The following is an 18,594-nucleotide window of genomic DNA, read 5'->3' as shown; positions in this document are numbered from 1 at the left end:
AGTCAGTAGGAACTCTCTTCACACAATTTTACCCTTTATTTTTAGGCAGTGCATACAGGCTTCATAGTAAGAAAAACATATACAGTTGAAGAGTTAAATATTTGTGAAGGCAGTTTTAAATTTAACTTCCTATGCTAGTGTCATTTGGTTTTCAGTAGTTTTCACAATGGGTGTTTTTACTGGATTCTCTGTGTTAAAGTGTAGCTACCTTGAGCATCTTTTAAAAATGAAAAGACCGAATATAAATGTGATAAATACAAGTTGAGTATCCCTTATCCAAAATGCTTGGGACCAGAAGTGTTTTGGATTTCGGATTATTTCATATTTTGGAATATTTGCATATACATATTGAGATATATTGGGGGTACCTTGCTTCCTGGAACTGCCTAACTGATTTTCTTGGTGCAGCCTCTGTCTTCCTTCAAATTCCATCTTGTTCATGAAGCTTTTGGCACAATCCCTTATTGAAACTAAACTTGACTAACAGCCCATTCATGAGGCTGGGAGCCGAATCGCCTTAGGATGCGGCATGACCCCTACTCCAGCTTCCGTGCCACTTGTGCCATGCAAACTGGCACAGACGTCAGTTTGTGCCACTTGCACTGGCTCCCCTGGTCTGCGGCAGCACTGTGGCCCTTGGATGCCAGCACAACTTCCTGCTGGCATCCTCCCAGCTCAAGTCCCTGCACTGACGTCCTGGGAGGCGTTTCCTGGGCGTTCCAGGGGGGTGGAGCTGTCTTTAGGCAACCTCCAAACCCCTTTTGGCCCGGGAACGCCCCCTGAAGCAACAGTGGTGCTACACAACCTTTTGTTGGCGCAGCATCACTGCTTTCAGTGGGGCTTTCCCCCCTTTTTCAAATTTTTATTTTTTTAGTTCCCTTTTTTAGCCTTGCAGCAGCCGCAAAACCTCATTAGAGGTGCTGCGGCAGCACCTCGGCCACGCTATCCCCAGCCGCTGCTTCTATCAGGAATGGGCTGTAAGTATAACCAAACAAACCAAATATTTTTCCATTTTTACCCATCTGTCTTCCTCCTGTACCTCTGTAGCCTCCCTACCTCTCTTAATTTTTAGATTATTGTGGCAGGAAGCCTCTGTAAGGCACCATGTACATTGATGGCACAATGTAAATGTAATGGTAGCAACTTGATGTACTTTAAAAACTGTTGAAATACGTATTTTAATTGAATCTCTTTTAATGTTTTCTAGGTTATCACAAAACTCAGAATTTTAACACCCTTAGAAATAATAATGTCAAACACTGCGTGTGATGCAGGAAATGCAACAAAATTGTTCAGCTTGATAACTGAAAATTTCAAGGTACTCTTACTGATCACTTATTTAATTTCCACTTATAATTTGAGAAGTGCAATTGATTGCGTGTTTGTTTTGGAGTTCTATCCAGATTTCTTAAAGAAGATTCACTCTCTGTGAACAGAAATAAAAATTGAATGATATAAAGAACTTAGTTTTTTGAGTACTATTGTCACTTGTATGTTGTTAAATTATGTTTGGTTGTATCCTACATGGTGCCTACCAAGATAGTGGGTGTATTTTTCTGCCCTTATAGATCTTTGCCAACATGATGACTTTTCTAAGTTGTCAGCAACATTTGGAACAGGTGCTACTGAGCCAAAAGTGTTGCTTGAATTATACATTGGCTGAAATTAGGAAGCTGACTTAGTTTTCTTAGCAGACCAGTCATTGGATAAGGACTGTGGACTTAATCCAGAAGCAAACATACAGAGCCCAGCAGTGTTATTTATTTGGTACAATTGGGCAGAAGTTGATACAGGGTCTCCTTCTGGACTCCTGGTCAATTTTCTAAGATCCCTGAATGCCTGCTTGCTGGGATTTTTGTGAAGAGCACTGTAAGGGAGAATTTTGTCTGAACTCTCTCTTTTTCACTCCCTCTGTGCACTCCCTCTGTGCACAGGAGATATATATATCTCCCTCTCCCAACATCACTCCTGTACTATCTACTAAATCCCTCTCCTGACGTATATCTCCCTCTCCCAACATCACTCCTGTACTATCTAGAAAATTTCAGTATCTTGAGTTTCATTGTTTATGTCAAACCCCGCATTCTCTTACAAAGACCTTTTTGTCTTTTAGCGTGAAATCCTGAAGGGGGGCATGCCCCCTGCAGACCGTGGTGGCAGCGCAGCTCTTGGACACCAGCGCAGCCTCCCACCGGCGTGTCCCAAGTATATCTCCCCATGTCAGAATCCTGGGAGGCGTTCCTGGGAGTGGAGCTGCCTTTAGGCAGCTTCCTAACCTCTTTCGCCCTGGGATCACCCCCTCACACTGCGGCGTTGCTATGCCAGCTATTTTACTGGTGTAGCCGCGCTAAAGGCATTGGGGCTATTTTTTATTTGTTATTTTTAAATGGAGTTATTCACCTTTATTCCAACCGGGAAGCCTCTGTGGAGGCAGCATGGCTGCACTGCTCCCAGCCACCATGTTTCTTCCTCCCCCCTTAAGAATAGGCTGCCCGACTATTTGTTTACAGTTGTTTTGGCCTATAGCAGGCTTAACTGTTAAAATCAAACCTGTTTTATATCCTTGTACTAATCAGAGGAATCTCTGAGCATCAACAGAGGATAAACTAAGCATTTATTCACTCATGTTATTAATTTTACCAGCAGCAAGAGAATAATTTCACCACAAATCATTCGTCTTAATAGCAAGTATGATGATTAAAGTGATGGTTAAATATGTATCATGAAGACAGTGGAAACAACTAAGATTAGGGTTTGATCATGCTTGTTTGTAAATTTAAAAGTAGACCCTCTCAAAAAAACAACAGCAGCAGCCTGATGTGAGGATTGAGGAAGCTCGTTTTTCTCAAAATGTTGAAAGCAGTTGAGTCAGTTAATGGGGAAAATAGAGGGAGTTGAAGTAATTGACCTATTTAAGCCCCTAAGATTTCTGTTTCTTTAAAAAGGAAATTGGGTTGGGGAACAGGAATTGTCTCAATCATATGTCCACACATACACAAATGATTGCTGAGCATCTTTATCTCTAACTATCCCTGTATATCCTTTAAAAAAACCTCACATATTTCTTGTTTCCATGATCTACTTTTTTCCAAGGGATTGTGACTGTTTAACTTAACATGTGTGCAAATAGAAGTATGCTATTGGAGCACAGAAGCTTTTGTAGGATTGAAAAGTAGCTGGAAGGTCAGAAATCCTAAAAAAAAATAGAAGCATGAAGATGATGGTTACGATGATACACCTCAAATTACTAATCATTAAAATCTGAACAGGACCTGTCTGTATGCTGACCATTAAATTAGTAAAATTTTAAAACTCTTGCCTGAAATGTAGAGTTAAATAGACCCTGAGAAGTGGAAAAAAAGAAATAAAACTTTATTATCCACCTTCTTTGACTCAGAGGCTTGAGTCCCAGGGTAAATCTCCACTGACACAAAGTATTTCCATCAGTGGAATAGAATGCTGTGCAAAGCGATCTCCTAAAATGCTGCTCATGGGGGAGTCAGACGCCTACAGTGGGAAGCGGGAACTGCTGAAAATAATTTCCCCTTTTTTTAGCAGAAATCTTCTGCAGGATTCACCCCGATACTTGGCATATTCTTCAACCTTAACCTTGGTCATCCAGGGCAATCGGTTGTGTGTGAAATAGGATGCTGGACTAGATGGACCACTGGACTAATCTAGCAGGGCTCTTCTGTTTTTGTGTCAATTGTCCTGTAGTATTTCATGCTCCCTTTTGTTTGTGTGTGTATATATAAGTAAATTGAAGGGTGTACTGTGATTATGTTGGGGTACTTTTTACCTCATGCTCTCATTTGTGCGGGTGTGTATATGTGTGTATATGTAAATTGAAGGGTGTACTGTGATTATGTTGAAGTACTTTTTACCTCTGTTTGCATTGAATGGGTAGCCGTGTTAGTCTGTCTGCAGTAGTAGAAAAGAGCAAGAGTCCGGTAGCACCTTAAAGACTAACAAAAATATTTTCTGCCAGGGTAGGAGCTTTCGTGAGCTACAGCTCACTTCTTCAGGTATCTGAAGAAGTGAGCTGTGGCTCACGAAAGCTCATACCCTGCCAGAAAATATTTTTGTTAGTCTTTAAGGTGCTACTGGACTCTTGCTCTTTTCTACTACTGCATTGAATGGAAAACTGAAATTAGTATTCAGGATGAAATTGACAAAATTGATTTTTTTTCTTAATTTGCTTATATTTTACTGCTGTCCTATTTCTTTGCTGCTATCACGATCTGTGCATCCTGAGCAAGAGACTGCATTCCAAAATGTTCGACTGGAGTTTTAATTTTTCTCCTTAGTCCCCTTTACTTATTTTACCTCAGTAGAAATGAGACACCAGAGGCTTTTTCAAGTTAACAACCAAGTAACAGAGATTTATTGAACATTGTACAAGGTATGGACTTGGGAGGGAAAACTGTATGTAGGGAAAGCATAGAACCAGAGCTGGTTTATAAGTTTTAATACAGAGAAGGCATAGATCTTAGATGGCTTAATTAGTACAGAATTACAATTATTAAATTAAGTTCCCAAATTCAGTACACAGAATTTTCTATAGATGTTCCTTTTCAGACTCAGCTGCCTAGCTAACAGGGAAGTATGGATATTTTATAATCTCTCTCCCCCAGATAACAAAGAGATTGTTCCTCAAATCTCTCTTCCAGTTCTCTCTATAGATCTACCCTACTTTTGTGGCAGTAATCCCTTAACAAAACCCCTTATCTGGAATATCTCCTTCCCAGGGCCTATTCCCTTTCAGTGACCTGAGAAAGGGTCCCTTTGCTCCCAATCTCCACCCTTCACTCCCCAGGAGTTGTTTCACAACTGTTTAGGCAAATCTGAACCCTCAGGTTCCCAGAGTCAAAAACAGCTACTGAACACGCAGGCTACCAAAAACAGACTCCCCCCTTTTTTCAGGAAAGAGATAGTGAGCACCTTAACTCTGCCCACTCCCTGCCAGTTTTTTCCCCTCTGAGTTTCTCTCAAAGATTAACACTTTGTTCATCACAGTTGCCACAGGGAACTACTTAATAAAGTTTTTTTTTCTTGACAGCTGCTGACATGCTTAATGTAAACCCTAAGGTTAGTGAAGTGTACCTGTTGTTTTGGCAAGGCTTTTCAATAAAATAAATAGCTATTGTGCAAAGAAGTAGAGGAAGACAGTTGACTGAATAGGCCTACCAGCCTCCAGGTGGGACCTAGGGATCTCCTGGAATTACAGCTCATCTCCAGACTACAGAGATCAATTCTCCTGGAGAAGATAGGTGCTTTGGAGGGTAGACATGGCACTGTAGCTCACTGAGGTGCTTGTTTTCCCCAGACTCCACCCCCAAATTTCAGGGAGTTGTGACCAGGCAACCCCAGTTTCCCATGATATGTTTAGAAAAATATTTTTATGAAAACAGTTAATGAAGGCTTTCCTTTAAAAGCAGTTGGGATTTTATGTGGAAACTGTTAACAGAAAAACTACATGTACCTAACACAGCTTTCCTATAGGAACTGTTGTAGCTATCCTTCAGACTGCTTTTAAACAGCTTTGGGCTACTTGTGTTACATGTATGCCTCTGAATCATACTCTAGAGGAATACAAAGGGATTAGAACATAAGAAAGTCCCTTCTGGATCAGACAAAGGCCCATCAAGTCCAGCAGTCTGTTCACACAGTGGCCAACAAGGTGCCTCTAGGAAGCTCACAAACAAGACGACTGAAGCAGCATTATCCTGCCCATGTTCCACAGCACCCAATATAATAGGCATGCTCCTCTGATACTAGAGAGAATAGGTATGCAGCATGACTAGTATCCATTTTAACTAATAGCCATGAATACCCCTTTCCTCCATGAATATGTCTATTCCCCTCTTAAAGCCTTCCACGTTGGCAGCCATCGTCACAACCTGGGGCAGGGAGTTCCACAATTTAACTATGCGTTGTGTGAAAAAATACTTCCTTTTATCTGTTTTGAACCTGTCGCCCTCCAGCTTCAACAGATGACCTTGCGTTCTGGTATTATGGGAGAGGGAGAAAAACGTCTCCCTGTCCACTCTCTCCAAACCATGCATAATTTTATAGATCTCTATCATGTCACCCCTTAGCCGCCTTCTTTCCAAGCTAAACAGCCCTAAGCGTCTTAACCGCTCCCTATAGGACAGTTGCTCTAGTCCCCTAATCATTTTGGTTGCTCTTTTCTGCACCTTCTCAAGCTCTGTAATATCCTTTTTTAGGTGCACTGACCAGAACTGTACACAGTATTCCAAGTGTGGTCTCACCATAGATTTGTACAAGGGCAGTATGATATCAGCAGTCTTATTCTCTATTCCTCGTCTAATTATGGCCAGCATGGAATTTGCCTTTTTTACAGCTTCTGCCAAAACTATAAGCTATACAGATGCACGCTAATAATTCACTTACATTTTTTACTGTTATATTTCTTATAAGGTTGCACTATTGCTTCATAGTGCCTTCTCAACCAAAAGAACTAAATATACAGAGTTATATATGCAACAAGGCAAAAGTTTCTTGCTTAAAAAAGCAATAAAGACCAACAGAAATCAACAATTAAACTTTGCAGTGTCTTTCTTTTCATAATATTTGCATTTGATGTCCAAAATTGTCCTTAATTCTAGTTGTGTAGAACAGGATTCCGGTAATTGTGCCTGTTTCAATATTTCTTCAGCTACCCAGGAATATTGAAACAGGCACAATTACTGGAATCCTGTTCTACCCAACTGGAATTAAGGACAATTTTGAACATCAAATGCAAATATTATGAAAATATTATGAAAAGAAAGACACTACAAAGTTTACTTGTTGATTTCTGTTGGTCTTTTATTGTTTTTTTAAGCAAGAATTTTTTTACCTTGTTGCATATATAACTCTGTATATTTAGTTCTTTTGGTTGAGAAGGCACTATGAAGCAATAGTGCAACCTTATAAGAAATATAACAGTAAAAAAAATAAGTGAATTATTAGCCTGCATCTGTGTATTTTGAATACTACCAATTTACAGTTGAATTTACTATTTTTGAATAAAACTATAAGCTAAACAGTTGGATGGAAAGATCTTGCATTGTTAATTTCTTGAACTATTTAAGGCAATTGGAAGGAAAAATATTGCACATTGTAAAAACTTTCTATATCTGTTTTTGTTTTCCAGAATGTGACTTTTACTACAGTCCAAAGAAAATACTTCAGTGAAACTAAAGGCTTGGAATACATTGAACAACTGTGTACTCCTGAATTCAGTACTGTCCTCATGGAAATTCAGTCTAAGTGCGTGTGTAATAGAAATCATCAGTCTCTCATTGACCTTTGCCTCATTGCTAGTAGCTTCACATGCAGTAGCTTGACAGTCTACTTACAAAGCTTTTCAGTCTTTTATTTGAAATCAGTGTTCTAAGTATTGTAAATTGTGTTGCTGTGGGAATTCTATATATTAATATGTAGTGATTTATTTAAAACCTAAGATATATTAATCTGAACGTAGCAGTTTGCGGTTAAATATGGCTGGTTACATCAGTAGAATCTTCTGAATAATTGTTGGTAAGAATTACAGATGTGATTCTAAACATTACATGGAAGAAAGTTTAATTTAAAACATCAGATACATTTCCAGGAATTTATTATCATGTTAGCCTGCTGTTAAATTGTTGTAACTGAAACAACTATTTGTTTCAATATAGTTTGCCTTTATAGAGCTTCTTGAAATGTGGATGCTTAATTCTGAGTAGTTCTTTTGTGTCCAGCTTTTGATACCTCCAATTTATTTATTTATTTGCTTACTTTCTTATAATGTTTATACCCCATGTTTCTGCCCTAATCAGTGCCACAAAGACGGCTAATGGCTAACAGATTGAAAACATACATAATTGCTTTTTATTATGCTCTTGGTTTATATGTTTTGTGTTTTCTTCCAGCAGAGGGAGTACATGCAGTACTTGTGTCTGTTAAAAGTAAAGAAGACACAAAGCTCTTCACCTGCCCTTTGATACAGTTATTCTAAATTGTTATTCAACTGGAATGTCAAAATTCCATTCAATTTCAGCAATTTTAGCTTAAATAATTTCACTTTATATAGATTTATTACCAAGCCATACAATTTTTGGAACACTATTCAGTGTGTGTGTGTTAAGTGCCGTCAAGTCGCTTCCGACTCATGGCAACCCTATGAAAGTCCTCCAAAATGTCCTATCTTTGACAGCCTTGTTCAGATCTTGCAAATTGAAGGCTGTGGCTTCCTTTATTGAGTCAATCCATCTCTTGTTGGGTCTTCCTCTTTTCCTGCTGCCCTCAACTTTTCCTAGCATGACTGTCTTTTCCAGTGACTCTTGTCGTCTCAGTACTATTCAGTACTTGCTTTAAATTTTCTTTATTTACTTTATTTATATCCCAATGGGGTCTAAAAGCAGCTTACATTGTTCTTCTTTCCTCTACTTTATCATCACGACAACCCTATGAGGTAGGTTAGGCTGAGACTGTGTGACTGACCCAAGGTCACCCAGCAAGCTTCCATGGCACAGTGGGGACTCGAACTTGGCTTTCCCACATCCTAGTCTGACACTTTAACCACTACACCCTTCTGGCTCTTTAATGACAAAGTTCTGTTGGTCTCTAATGACTGCTGCTTGTGCATAGATTACTGCTAATGACTGCTGTGCATAGATGGGTAAACAGTGTTCAAAATCTTTGCTGTTTAGAAAGTATTCACACTGCACCAGGAAGCTTTGCTTACTTCAGACAGCATAATTCACATATTCTCAGAACATAGTTTAGGCACTTCCCTTTAGGGTATTCACTTCACCCTTCTTCAAGAAGCTCTGTAATTTGAGCCTCATAGTTTTGTGACATAATTAGGGTTGAGTGATAGGGGATTGGCCAAGCCCACCAGTGAGCTTCATGGCAGTTTGGATTTGAACTGGAGTTTCCACATCAAGCCAGACCTTCTGTATAGCTACAAACTGCATTTATGGAAGACTTCAGAATTTTTAAAAGAAAATCTCTGTTCAGCTAACTACTTGGGCACTGACAATGTTGTATTTTCCACCTGACTTACCTCTAAGCATAACACCATTAATTTCCTTTATTATGTCCTCATAGGTAACAGATGGTGCCTGAATATTCAGATATGTCCACAGGGAGACTGAAGGCATTCTCTAGATTGGGCAGGCATAAAACAACTTTATCTGCAAAAATGGAAAATATGTCAGATGGTGTACCATTTGCAATTTTCCCCACTTTCTCTATAAATAAGAATATAAGAATTGTTCTGTTGGATCAGACTAAGGTCCAAATTGCCCAGCATTCTGTTTCCAACTGTAACCAGCCAAATGCCTCTGGAAAGCTTACAAACAGAGCATGATAAAAATAGCCATCCCTTTGTGTGTCCACCTCCCCACCCATTTTGTAATCAGAGGACCTTGAACATGAAGGATACGTTTTGTTATCATGTCCAAGAGCTGATTTTAAAAGGCAATCATTCATGAATCTGTGTTTTTATAAAGCCATCTAAGATAGTGGCTGTCACCAATTCTTGTGGTAATTAATTTTATAAGTTAGATATTTATTATTTTAAAACTATTTCTTGTCTATGCGGAACCTACTGCCTGTCAGTTTTATTGGATGTCCCTGTTACAATATGTTAGTGGGAGATAAAAAATGTCTTCACTCTCTCCACAACATTCATAATTTTAAAAATCTCCTTTATGACCTCCCTTTAGTATTCTTTTCCTTCTAAGGTTAAAAACTATTTTTAATTTAACCCTCCTTGGCTGATTCTGCATGGCAAGGATTCTTCATGTTGCTTTCTTTGCTGCTGCGAATGCAGAACCATGCACATTGGCAACTGAGCTTTCGCATGTGTAGTTTTCTGCACGTTCTGATTTTTTAAAGCCCTCCAGTGGTACAGCATGGGGAAAAAATGCAAGGAAAATGGTGACCACATGGGCTGATTGAGGAAAGTGTACAGAAGTTCCATCGCTCCTATAAGAAACTGGTGCTACAAGCCAGAACCTTTGCAGGACAAGAAAATGCACACCATTCCTTCTAGATGGTATGCTAGCATGCTGCAATATTATTTCCAAAAAGATCAGAGTAAAGTAAGTTTGGAAAAGAGCACTTTGAGGACGGGGAAATTCTGGAAACAGAACAATTTTAGCACAACATTGTGTGGAAGGTTCAAAGAAAAGTGCTCCAGTTTGTAAGCAAGAAGTGAAAAACCTCCAAGTGGAAGCAGCTGTAGCAAGATTTAGTAAGAGTTTCTTTACTGCTAAAATAGAAGAAATGGCAGAATTCGATGCCAACTTTTTCAGTTCTAGTTTATGCACAAGCAAGCAATTCTAAAACTTTGCCTGTCTTTAATTTAAAAAAATGTATTTACATCTCAGGTCATTGAGCCTATTGTTTTTCCTAGATAGTGTTATCTCAAAGCAAGTGGGGCTTGCCATCTTGCTAAGTGGAACACAAAAGTATGGATTTTCCAATGCCAATATCCGGTTCTGGACAGTCTTTTGGAGGCCTCTACCAACCCCAAACCAAGTAACTTTTTACTGCTGCCACCCAAAGAGCTCCACTGGTACAATACAATATATTTATTTTTAAATATTTTGTCTTCTTATCTCAAAGGTATTACTGCCTGGCAGCTGTGGCAGCTGTGCTGAAGTATGTTGAATTTATTCAAAATTCTGTTTATGCTCCTAAGTCACTTAAGATTCGTTTTCATGGAAGTGAGCAAACAGCAATGATTGATTCTATATCAGCCTTAAATCTTGAGTTAATAACTAACAACAGAGATCCTCGGTAAGATATTTTGTTCAAACTGTGGAGACAGAGATATTTAACATGTATATTAATATGTTATAGTGTTAAATATGAATGTGCATGGATGTATTTTTATACATATATCTACATACACACAGTCACATATAAACATTTGCATATAATAGGTTGGATTAAGCCAGGCAATCTCAATTTCAGGCAATCTCAATTCTGTTCCTTGCTACCATCCCCATCCCACATGGCTTTTATCCATGCAGGTTCCATGACCCCTAGCATAGACTTTTTGGTAGTCAAATGGGATGCTTTCCTCCCTTTTTCACTAGTGGAAAAGCTGGTTGGACTCAGCCAAAGCAGAGAACACATTTCCTACCACTTTTATCTGGGATCCTCTTAACAGAACTTGGGACTGTCTTGATGTGCTCTCTGTGGTCTACCATTAAGCCACTGCCCCTCCCCAAAGTGTTCTTTTTTAGGCTACAGTCCTATGCCCAGTTATTTATTAAACCACATATTTATCCCACCCTCTTCCCAAAGAATTCATGATTCTACCCCCCCCCCTTATCTTGAGAGATGGCATCTAACCCAAGGTCACTTGGCTTTGTGGCTTAGTAGGATTTGAACATAAGTCTTCCCAGTTTTCAGCACACTGACCACTGTCACAAGTTCTTAGCTGTGTATCTAGCAAAAAAAAATTAGAAATTTATTTTAAAATGGCATTTAGCGCCATTAAAGGGACAGTGCTTTCCCCCCTAGCTAATTGGTAACCCCACTGGCATATCCATAGTTAAAGTACATCTACCTATAAGCTTTTTGTGTACTTAGTTGGTTTTGCTGCACAAGATTCACAATAGGCCACATGGCTTCTTGTAATAGGGCCAGAGAGAATTTATTGTTGGCAACGGAGTTCCGTTTTTTTCCTAACAATTGTTAGGAAGTACATAAATATGTGCTCTTGTTCTGTCAGTTCTGTTTCAACAGTCATCTTTACATCAAGCAGATATCCCAGGTGGGACACAACTCACCAGTGGGCAGGATGGTTCCTTGAGAAAACTTGAGGGCTTTGTGACCCCAATTGGTCTTCTCTTAAGTTAAGAGGTAGTGACCAGTGTCTCCCTGTGTCTTGCACCATTCTGCTCTCAACTCTTGGGTCCCTGCTTCCTTGGTTACCAAAGTGTTTAGTATTTGTATTAAATTTGCAGCCTGTTTCTGTCTCAGCCTTGTCTTCCTTCTGGTTGTTTTCGAAAGCATAAGTGGCATTAGTTTTAGAATATTCATAATATCAATTCCTGAGTAGTCAGACTGGCAAAGGAACAAATTCAGTTCATCTTTCACTTCTCAGGAGAAAAGCAGCTTCAGAAGACAGTTTTAATCTGACAAATGGGTTGGAAGGAAATGGTTATACACTATACACATTATTATTTTCATGTTTTGTCTCATTTGTTAATTTGTTGTAGTACCAATAGTGATGTTGGCATTATCAGCATAAATTGTTTCCTCCTTTTCCCTTCCTCCTTAATTTTCCTTCCTTTCTTCAAATAGTTTTTTTTACCAGCAAAAATCAAATAATTTACTCAAAGCATTTAATGCATTTAATATATCACACAATAATAGGCAAAACGCATGGCTTGGATCTTTAACAAATGTATTTCTATATGCTGTAACTTTTAACTTATATATACTTGTGGAGTAATGATTGGCTACGTTCTTACTGCTCTTTTATTCTGCTGTTTTGCTTCCTTTGTACAGAAAACAGGATTTGGAACCAGTCTTCAGCATAACCTCTTTCCCCCTGCTTCTGAGCTCAGCTTGTACTGCTGTGCTGGGCGCTCTGTGACATAGCAGGCCACTCGTTGCAGGTCGAGGCTTTCCAGTATCTTATCTGGAAACATACTACATAGGTCTTTTTAATGCTATTCTTGTCCAGCTGAAAGGAAACTATATGTCAGGGACCTGGGAAGGAGCAAGTTGCTGACTGTTTCCGGGAGAGTCACAACATGCCCCACACAACAGCAGTGAAATAGATTGGCATGCTTTCTAGCTTGATGGGGGAAGGTTATACTGAAGCTGCTCCACATTCTGCTTTTCAAAGGCATAGGAAATGGGACCGCAGCTTTCAACTGTCACCTGTGAATATATTAGCAGCTGTAATAATAATAATGTATTAGTTTCAGCTGACATTTATCAACTTCATTTCGTAAGGTGTTTGGTTGTTTTCAAATGTGTGCTGTTTTCAAAGGAATGGTCACACTCTTTTTGGCGTTCTAAATTATACTAAAACACCAGGTGGAAGCCGAAGACTTAGGTCTAATATTCTAGAGCCTCTTATTGATGCTGATACAATTAACACCAGACTGGATTCTGTCCAAGAGCTCCTCCGGGATGAGGAACTCTTTTTTGGTCTTCAGTCAGGTAATCAAATATTACTTTGCAAAAGGTTTTAAATATGTTAGAGTTTTTAAAGAATTCATGTGTAATTTATATAAGTGAGTTAGTTAGTATAATAAAATACCTTACAGTTAACTTTCCATTCATAAGCTGCCATGTGTGTGATTAACCTACCTACAGTAACATTTTTCAGTGGTAAAGAAGAAGAAAAAACCTCCTTGCATCACTGTTAAAGTTACTGAATGTTGCCAATATTGGTTTACTGATCTACAAGTATATACTCGTATTATTGATTTCATTTGGACACCATAATATAAACATTGCACTTATGCAGTCAAATCTTTGTAATAAATGGTATTAATATTTTGATTTATAACCTCTTTTGCAGTTCAGTCCTATGCAGAGGCACATGCTTCTAAGTGTACTGAAGTCAATAGAAGTGTGTAACCCTGCTTAGGATAGCGCTGTTGGGTGTGTTGTAGATTAGAGTAGTTTCTCCCCCTACTAATAGCAATTAGATTACATTACAGTACTTTGAATTAAATGAAATGTGGATCAAGCTGCATGAGTTTCTTGCCTTTTGATTTTAGTTATTTCAAGATTCCTGGACACTGAACAACTACTTTCAGTTTTAGTTCAAATTCCAAAACAGGATACGGTATGTTATAAATACTTTTACCTGATAAATAATGAATAACTGTCAGTTAACTCCCTCTTTTGTGCTATTTCATCCTGTTTTTGGTGCATGGAAAGTACTGACAGCACTGAATGTGTATTTATGAGAGACAGTGCTGTAGAAAGGTTAGTGCAGGGGTCCCCAACACTTTTGAACCCATGGGCACCTTTGGAAATCTGACACAAGGCGGTGGGAGCAACCACAAAGTGGCTGTCATGGGAGGCAGAGTCACACACAAAGGAAACCCCAAGTGCAGGGGACAAGAAGAGCAGTTTTTAAAAATACACTGGGAAAGAACAATGTGAGAGAGAATAAAGCCCATACTACAGTGGTAGCTGCCACCAAAACAACACTATTTTAATTTGCACAACCAATGAGATCTACAGTGGCCAGCCAGAAGCCTTGCTGGGCAGGTTCTCCACCTGGCTTCACCCACTTTCTGCAATCTCTTGATGAGGGGCAGGAATTGTGTCCGTGGGTGCTATGATGCCCATGGGCACCATATTATGGACCCCTGGGTTACAGTGTTGGGTTAGGTCTGGGGAGATCTGGATTGAAATCTCCCACCCCCCACTGAAGCCCTCTGGTGATCTGAGCCTAGTCACACTCTTTTTGGCCTAATTTATTTTACAGAATTATTATGAGGTTAAAATGGAGGAAGGGAGCAACATATAAGCCACCATACGTTCCTTGGAGGAAGGGTGGGATAAAATATAATAGACTTTGCAATTCAAACTTCAGCACTTTTGTATACAATTTTTTTATTGTGACTCTAAAACAAGAGGTTCACAGTAGGAAACTATAGCCCACAGTTCGAATCGTATTCTGAATGTAGTTTGCATCCAAAACATTACCACACCGGTAAGGTCCATATGCCATTATGTTGATGACCAATGCCAAATGGGGTCCCACACATTCTGGTCTGCTTTTTGGTCATAGCACTAAAACTACTACTGCATCCATAATTTCCAGACTATTTTTAGATATAATGCCAAACCAGAGAAAGCCAGGGTGCGCAGGTAAGAATAGGGAAAGAAATCCAGGGTGAGAATAGGGAAAGAAAGCCAGGCTGAGAATAGGGAAAGAAATCAGTTAACATTCCTAACAAAACTTCTCTACTCATGCTGCATACCTCAGAAACATAAATTACAGTTGCGCCATAGATAATTATAGAAGTTGTGACACTTTACAGAGTACCCTTTGCTGATCAAGAAAATGATATCTTTATATTTTCTCTATTTTCTAACAGGTTAACGCCTCTGAATCAAAAATAACAAATTTAATCTATCTGAAACATACTTTGGAACTTGTAGAGCCTCTTAAGGTATCATATCCTGAAACTATGTATGTACATTAAGATTATGATTACTGAACATAAGAAAAGCCCTGCGGGATCAGACCAGTAGTCCATCTAGTCCAGCAACCTGTTTCATACAGCAGCCAACCAGTTACCCTGGAAATCTGGCAAACGGCATACGGGCAAAGGTCTTCCCCGATGTTGCCTCTTAGCACTCATATTCAGGGGTTTGCTGCCTCTGAATATGAAGGCTCCCTTTAGCCACCATGGCTAGTAGCTCTTGATAGACTCATCCTCCATGAATCTGTCTTATCCTTTTTTAAAGCTATTCATGCTCATAGCCATCACTACATTCAGTGTATTTCACAATTTAATAATTCACTGAGTAAAGAAGTATTTCCTTTTGTATGTTCTGAATCTGTTGCCCATCAAGCTCACTGGGTGCCCTTAAACGCTAGTAATATGGCAGACAGAGCAAAAATCTCCCTATCCACTTTCTCCATCCCATGCATCATTTTATAAACCTCTATCATGTCCCCCCTCAGGCATCTTTTTTGTTTTTTCTAAACTGCATAGTCTCAGACTCTTTAGTCTAATTTTCAGATTAGTAAAAATGTATTAATTTAGAAATCAAGTTGATACTCCAGTGCTTATAGATTCAGCATTCTGCTTCATATGTAATAACCAGACATTGATAGATTATATTAACTGTCATTTCAATCATACCTCAGTGAATGAAAATTATATTATCCATTAATATTTCTGTATATATTGTCATATATTAATTTTTGTGTTAATGTTAACAGGACGCTTTAAAAAGTTACATGACACCATTATTAAAGGCTTACTATAGTTCTCTGGAAGACAATAGGTACTGTATTATATAAATAATTGTGTCAAACTTTGAAGTTATTGCTGTTTATGGCATTTTGAATATTTTAAAATTGTTGATTTTGCTGTTTCTTTGATTGAAGAATAGATTCTCAAAGTGTGTATTCTACTGCAAGCTCAATTGTAATCACTGGTGCAACTTGTGAATCAAGGATTTTATAGTGAAACTGTAAATCAGTAAATTCAGTTTAAAAATAAATAGTAAAACTAACCACTTCCTATAGGCCAATAACATTGCTAAATTGTGATTATAAAATATTTATCACAATCCTTTCGATCAGGCTTAAGAATATAATTGATATGATATATATCAGTAGACCAGGCTGGATTTATAACACACAGCCAACTAAACTCAAACATACGGAATGTTTTAGTGTTGACAGAATGTCAGAACATAACATTTTAGCAATTTTCTTGTTTTTAGATGCCGAAAAAGCCTTTGATAGGGTAGAGCTAAGGTATTTAATTAAATGCCTTAACCACTTTGGTTCTCGTGAGAACTTTATGAACTGGCAGAGATAATATACTCAGGTTTATAGCTAGACTGTGCATTCATAGGGAGCTCTCAAGTCAGTGTGATAATGAGAGGAGTAAGGCAAGGGTGCCCCTTATCAGCGTTACTATTTGCTCTTTACATAGAACCTTTTCCGGCTGTGATTCATCAAACTCCTTATATAAGGGAATAACTGTAAATAAGTACTAAACTGAACTTATACACTGATGATATTGTTATGTGTCTTACCAATGTTACTGATTCTAATATATTAGAAGGCATAATAGGTGAATTTGGAAACATTTCTGGTTATAAAATCAATATTGCTAAAACTGAGGCTCTCTTGTTGAATGTTAAAAGTGATTATAGTTCATGTGGCCTGTTAAGTTAAACGTCCAAATGCTATTAAATATTTAGGTATTTATCTTTCAAAGATCTGTATCATATGAATTTTGAGGAAACCATGAAGGAAATTAAAACCAACGAGCCTCCTGGTCTCATTTAAAGTTATCATTCTTAGGTAAAATAAATTTAATTAAAATGTCAATATTACCTAGATTGGCCTTCCTGTTTTGGAATGTTCCAGTACTAATACAGGAGCAAGAGCTTAAAACATGCAAAAATATTTATCTAATTTTATTTGGAGTTATAAGAGACTCAGGATTAGCCTTCAGGATGCTCAGGATAAGATGATAAGATGATTAGTTCCAGTACTAATACAGGAGCAAGAGCTTAAAACATGCAAAAATATTTATCTAATTTTATTTGGAGTTATAAGAGACTCAGGATTAGCCCTTCAGGATGCTCAGGATAAGTTGATAAGAGGAGGTCTAGGAATCTCCAATATACAAAATCTTACTATTCAGCTAGAATAGGTTGGATAACTAAATGGATAAAGGAACATAAAGACGCAACATTAACCTTAGTTGAGCAATCCTGTGTATCACTGCCACTGAGATCCTTGATATGGTGGAATAAAAAGGGGGGAACATTGCTACTATGCCAAGGACAATTTTGTTATTAATGCCCTAGAAAATGCCTAGACAAAGGTTAGATCCAAATTAGTTCCTGGAATATCACCATTGGCATCTATTATAAGATCAAAAGGCTTTAGTCAGGCTGAAAGGGAATTTTAAACTTTAGGAAGATCTATGAGTGTCTGATTATAAGTCTTTGGTACTTAATGGGCAAACAATTAGCATCTTTGCAGATGTATCTTTAAGCAGTGGGCAGATTCCTTGATTCCAATACATACAGATTAAAAGTTTCCTACAAACACTACTAAGTAAAGAGGAAATAAGAACCCAACTGACAGGTTTTGAAAGATCAGCATTAGCCAGTGAAAGGAATATATTCTCTAAGATCTATAATTTTCTACTGGATGTTGATAGTAAATGGCAGGAAAAAAATTCAAAGCTCTGGACAAAAGATTTGAAAGCACCAGTAAATCCAGAGGTCTGGGCATCCATGTTAAGATGTGGGTTAAAATTTTCTATAAATCTCTCTGCCAAAGAAAATTTAATAGAAATGTCACCCCTTAATTTGGCAAAACTATGTCAAGGAGCTAAAGTGAATTGTTGGATATGTGGTGATGTCAAGGCAAATTTTATACATATATGGTGGAAATGCAGTAGAGCGGTAGAATAGTGCAATATAATTGCTACGGTGATCTCTCAAGGTGTAAGGAAAGAATTACCATTATCCCCTAAGGTTTTCCTGCTGAATTGCATAGATTTTCTTCCTAAAGAAGTCCACGAATTTGTGCTCAGTGCTGTAACATTGGCAGGGTTAATATCTACCCAAAACTGGAAGAAGAATATAATCCCAAACAAGAAGGAGTGGTTGGAGAAATTAGCAGAGTGCATTTGTCTGTGTAAACTAACCTGTCTATTGCACAGCCAAATGTCTGGAAAGTTTGAAAGATTGAATGTTTTTCTGTCCAGAATGAGAAGCCAAGTTCATATAATTTGATGTTGGTAGCAGTTCTGTATCTCAGTAATTTCCATTTTAGTTCCTTGTTTATATTTGGTTTGTTTTTTAACTTAATAAAAATAATTAAAAATAAAGTAAAAAATA

At 38.2% G+C, this 18,594-nt stretch overlaps 1 protein-coding gene across 1 annotated transcript in view; it reads left to right on the top strand.

Annotated features, from left to right (window-relative positions):
• Positions 1-18,594, top strand: part of MSH4 (mutS homolog 4) — a 46,439-nt gene that overhangs the window by 7,550 nt on the left and 20,295 nt on the right. The window contains exons 4-10 of the mRNA XM_056845259.1: positions 1,208-1,318; positions 7,160-7,275; positions 10,624-10,797; positions 13,013-13,185; positions 13,752-13,819; positions 15,087-15,161; positions 15,941-16,005. Of these exons, the coding sequence (XP_056701237.1) occupies positions 1,208-1,318; positions 7,160-7,275; positions 10,624-10,797; positions 13,013-13,185; positions 13,752-13,819; positions 15,087-15,161; positions 15,941-16,005 (782 nt within the window). The remainder of the gene's footprint in view (positions 1-1,207; positions 1,319-7,159; positions 7,276-10,623; positions 10,798-13,012; positions 13,186-13,751; positions 13,820-15,086; positions 15,162-15,940; positions 16,006-18,594) is intronic.

This window comes from Euleptes europaea, chromosome 2 (genome assembly GCF_029931775.1).
Source record: "Euleptes europaea isolate rEulEur1 chromosome 2, rEulEur1.hap1, whole genome shotgun sequence".
NCBI classification, from domain to species: Eukaryota; Metazoa; Chordata; class Lepidosauria; order Squamata; family Sphaerodactylidae; genus Euleptes; species Euleptes europaea.
This window is presented reverse-complemented; position numbering and strand designations above follow the sequence as displayed.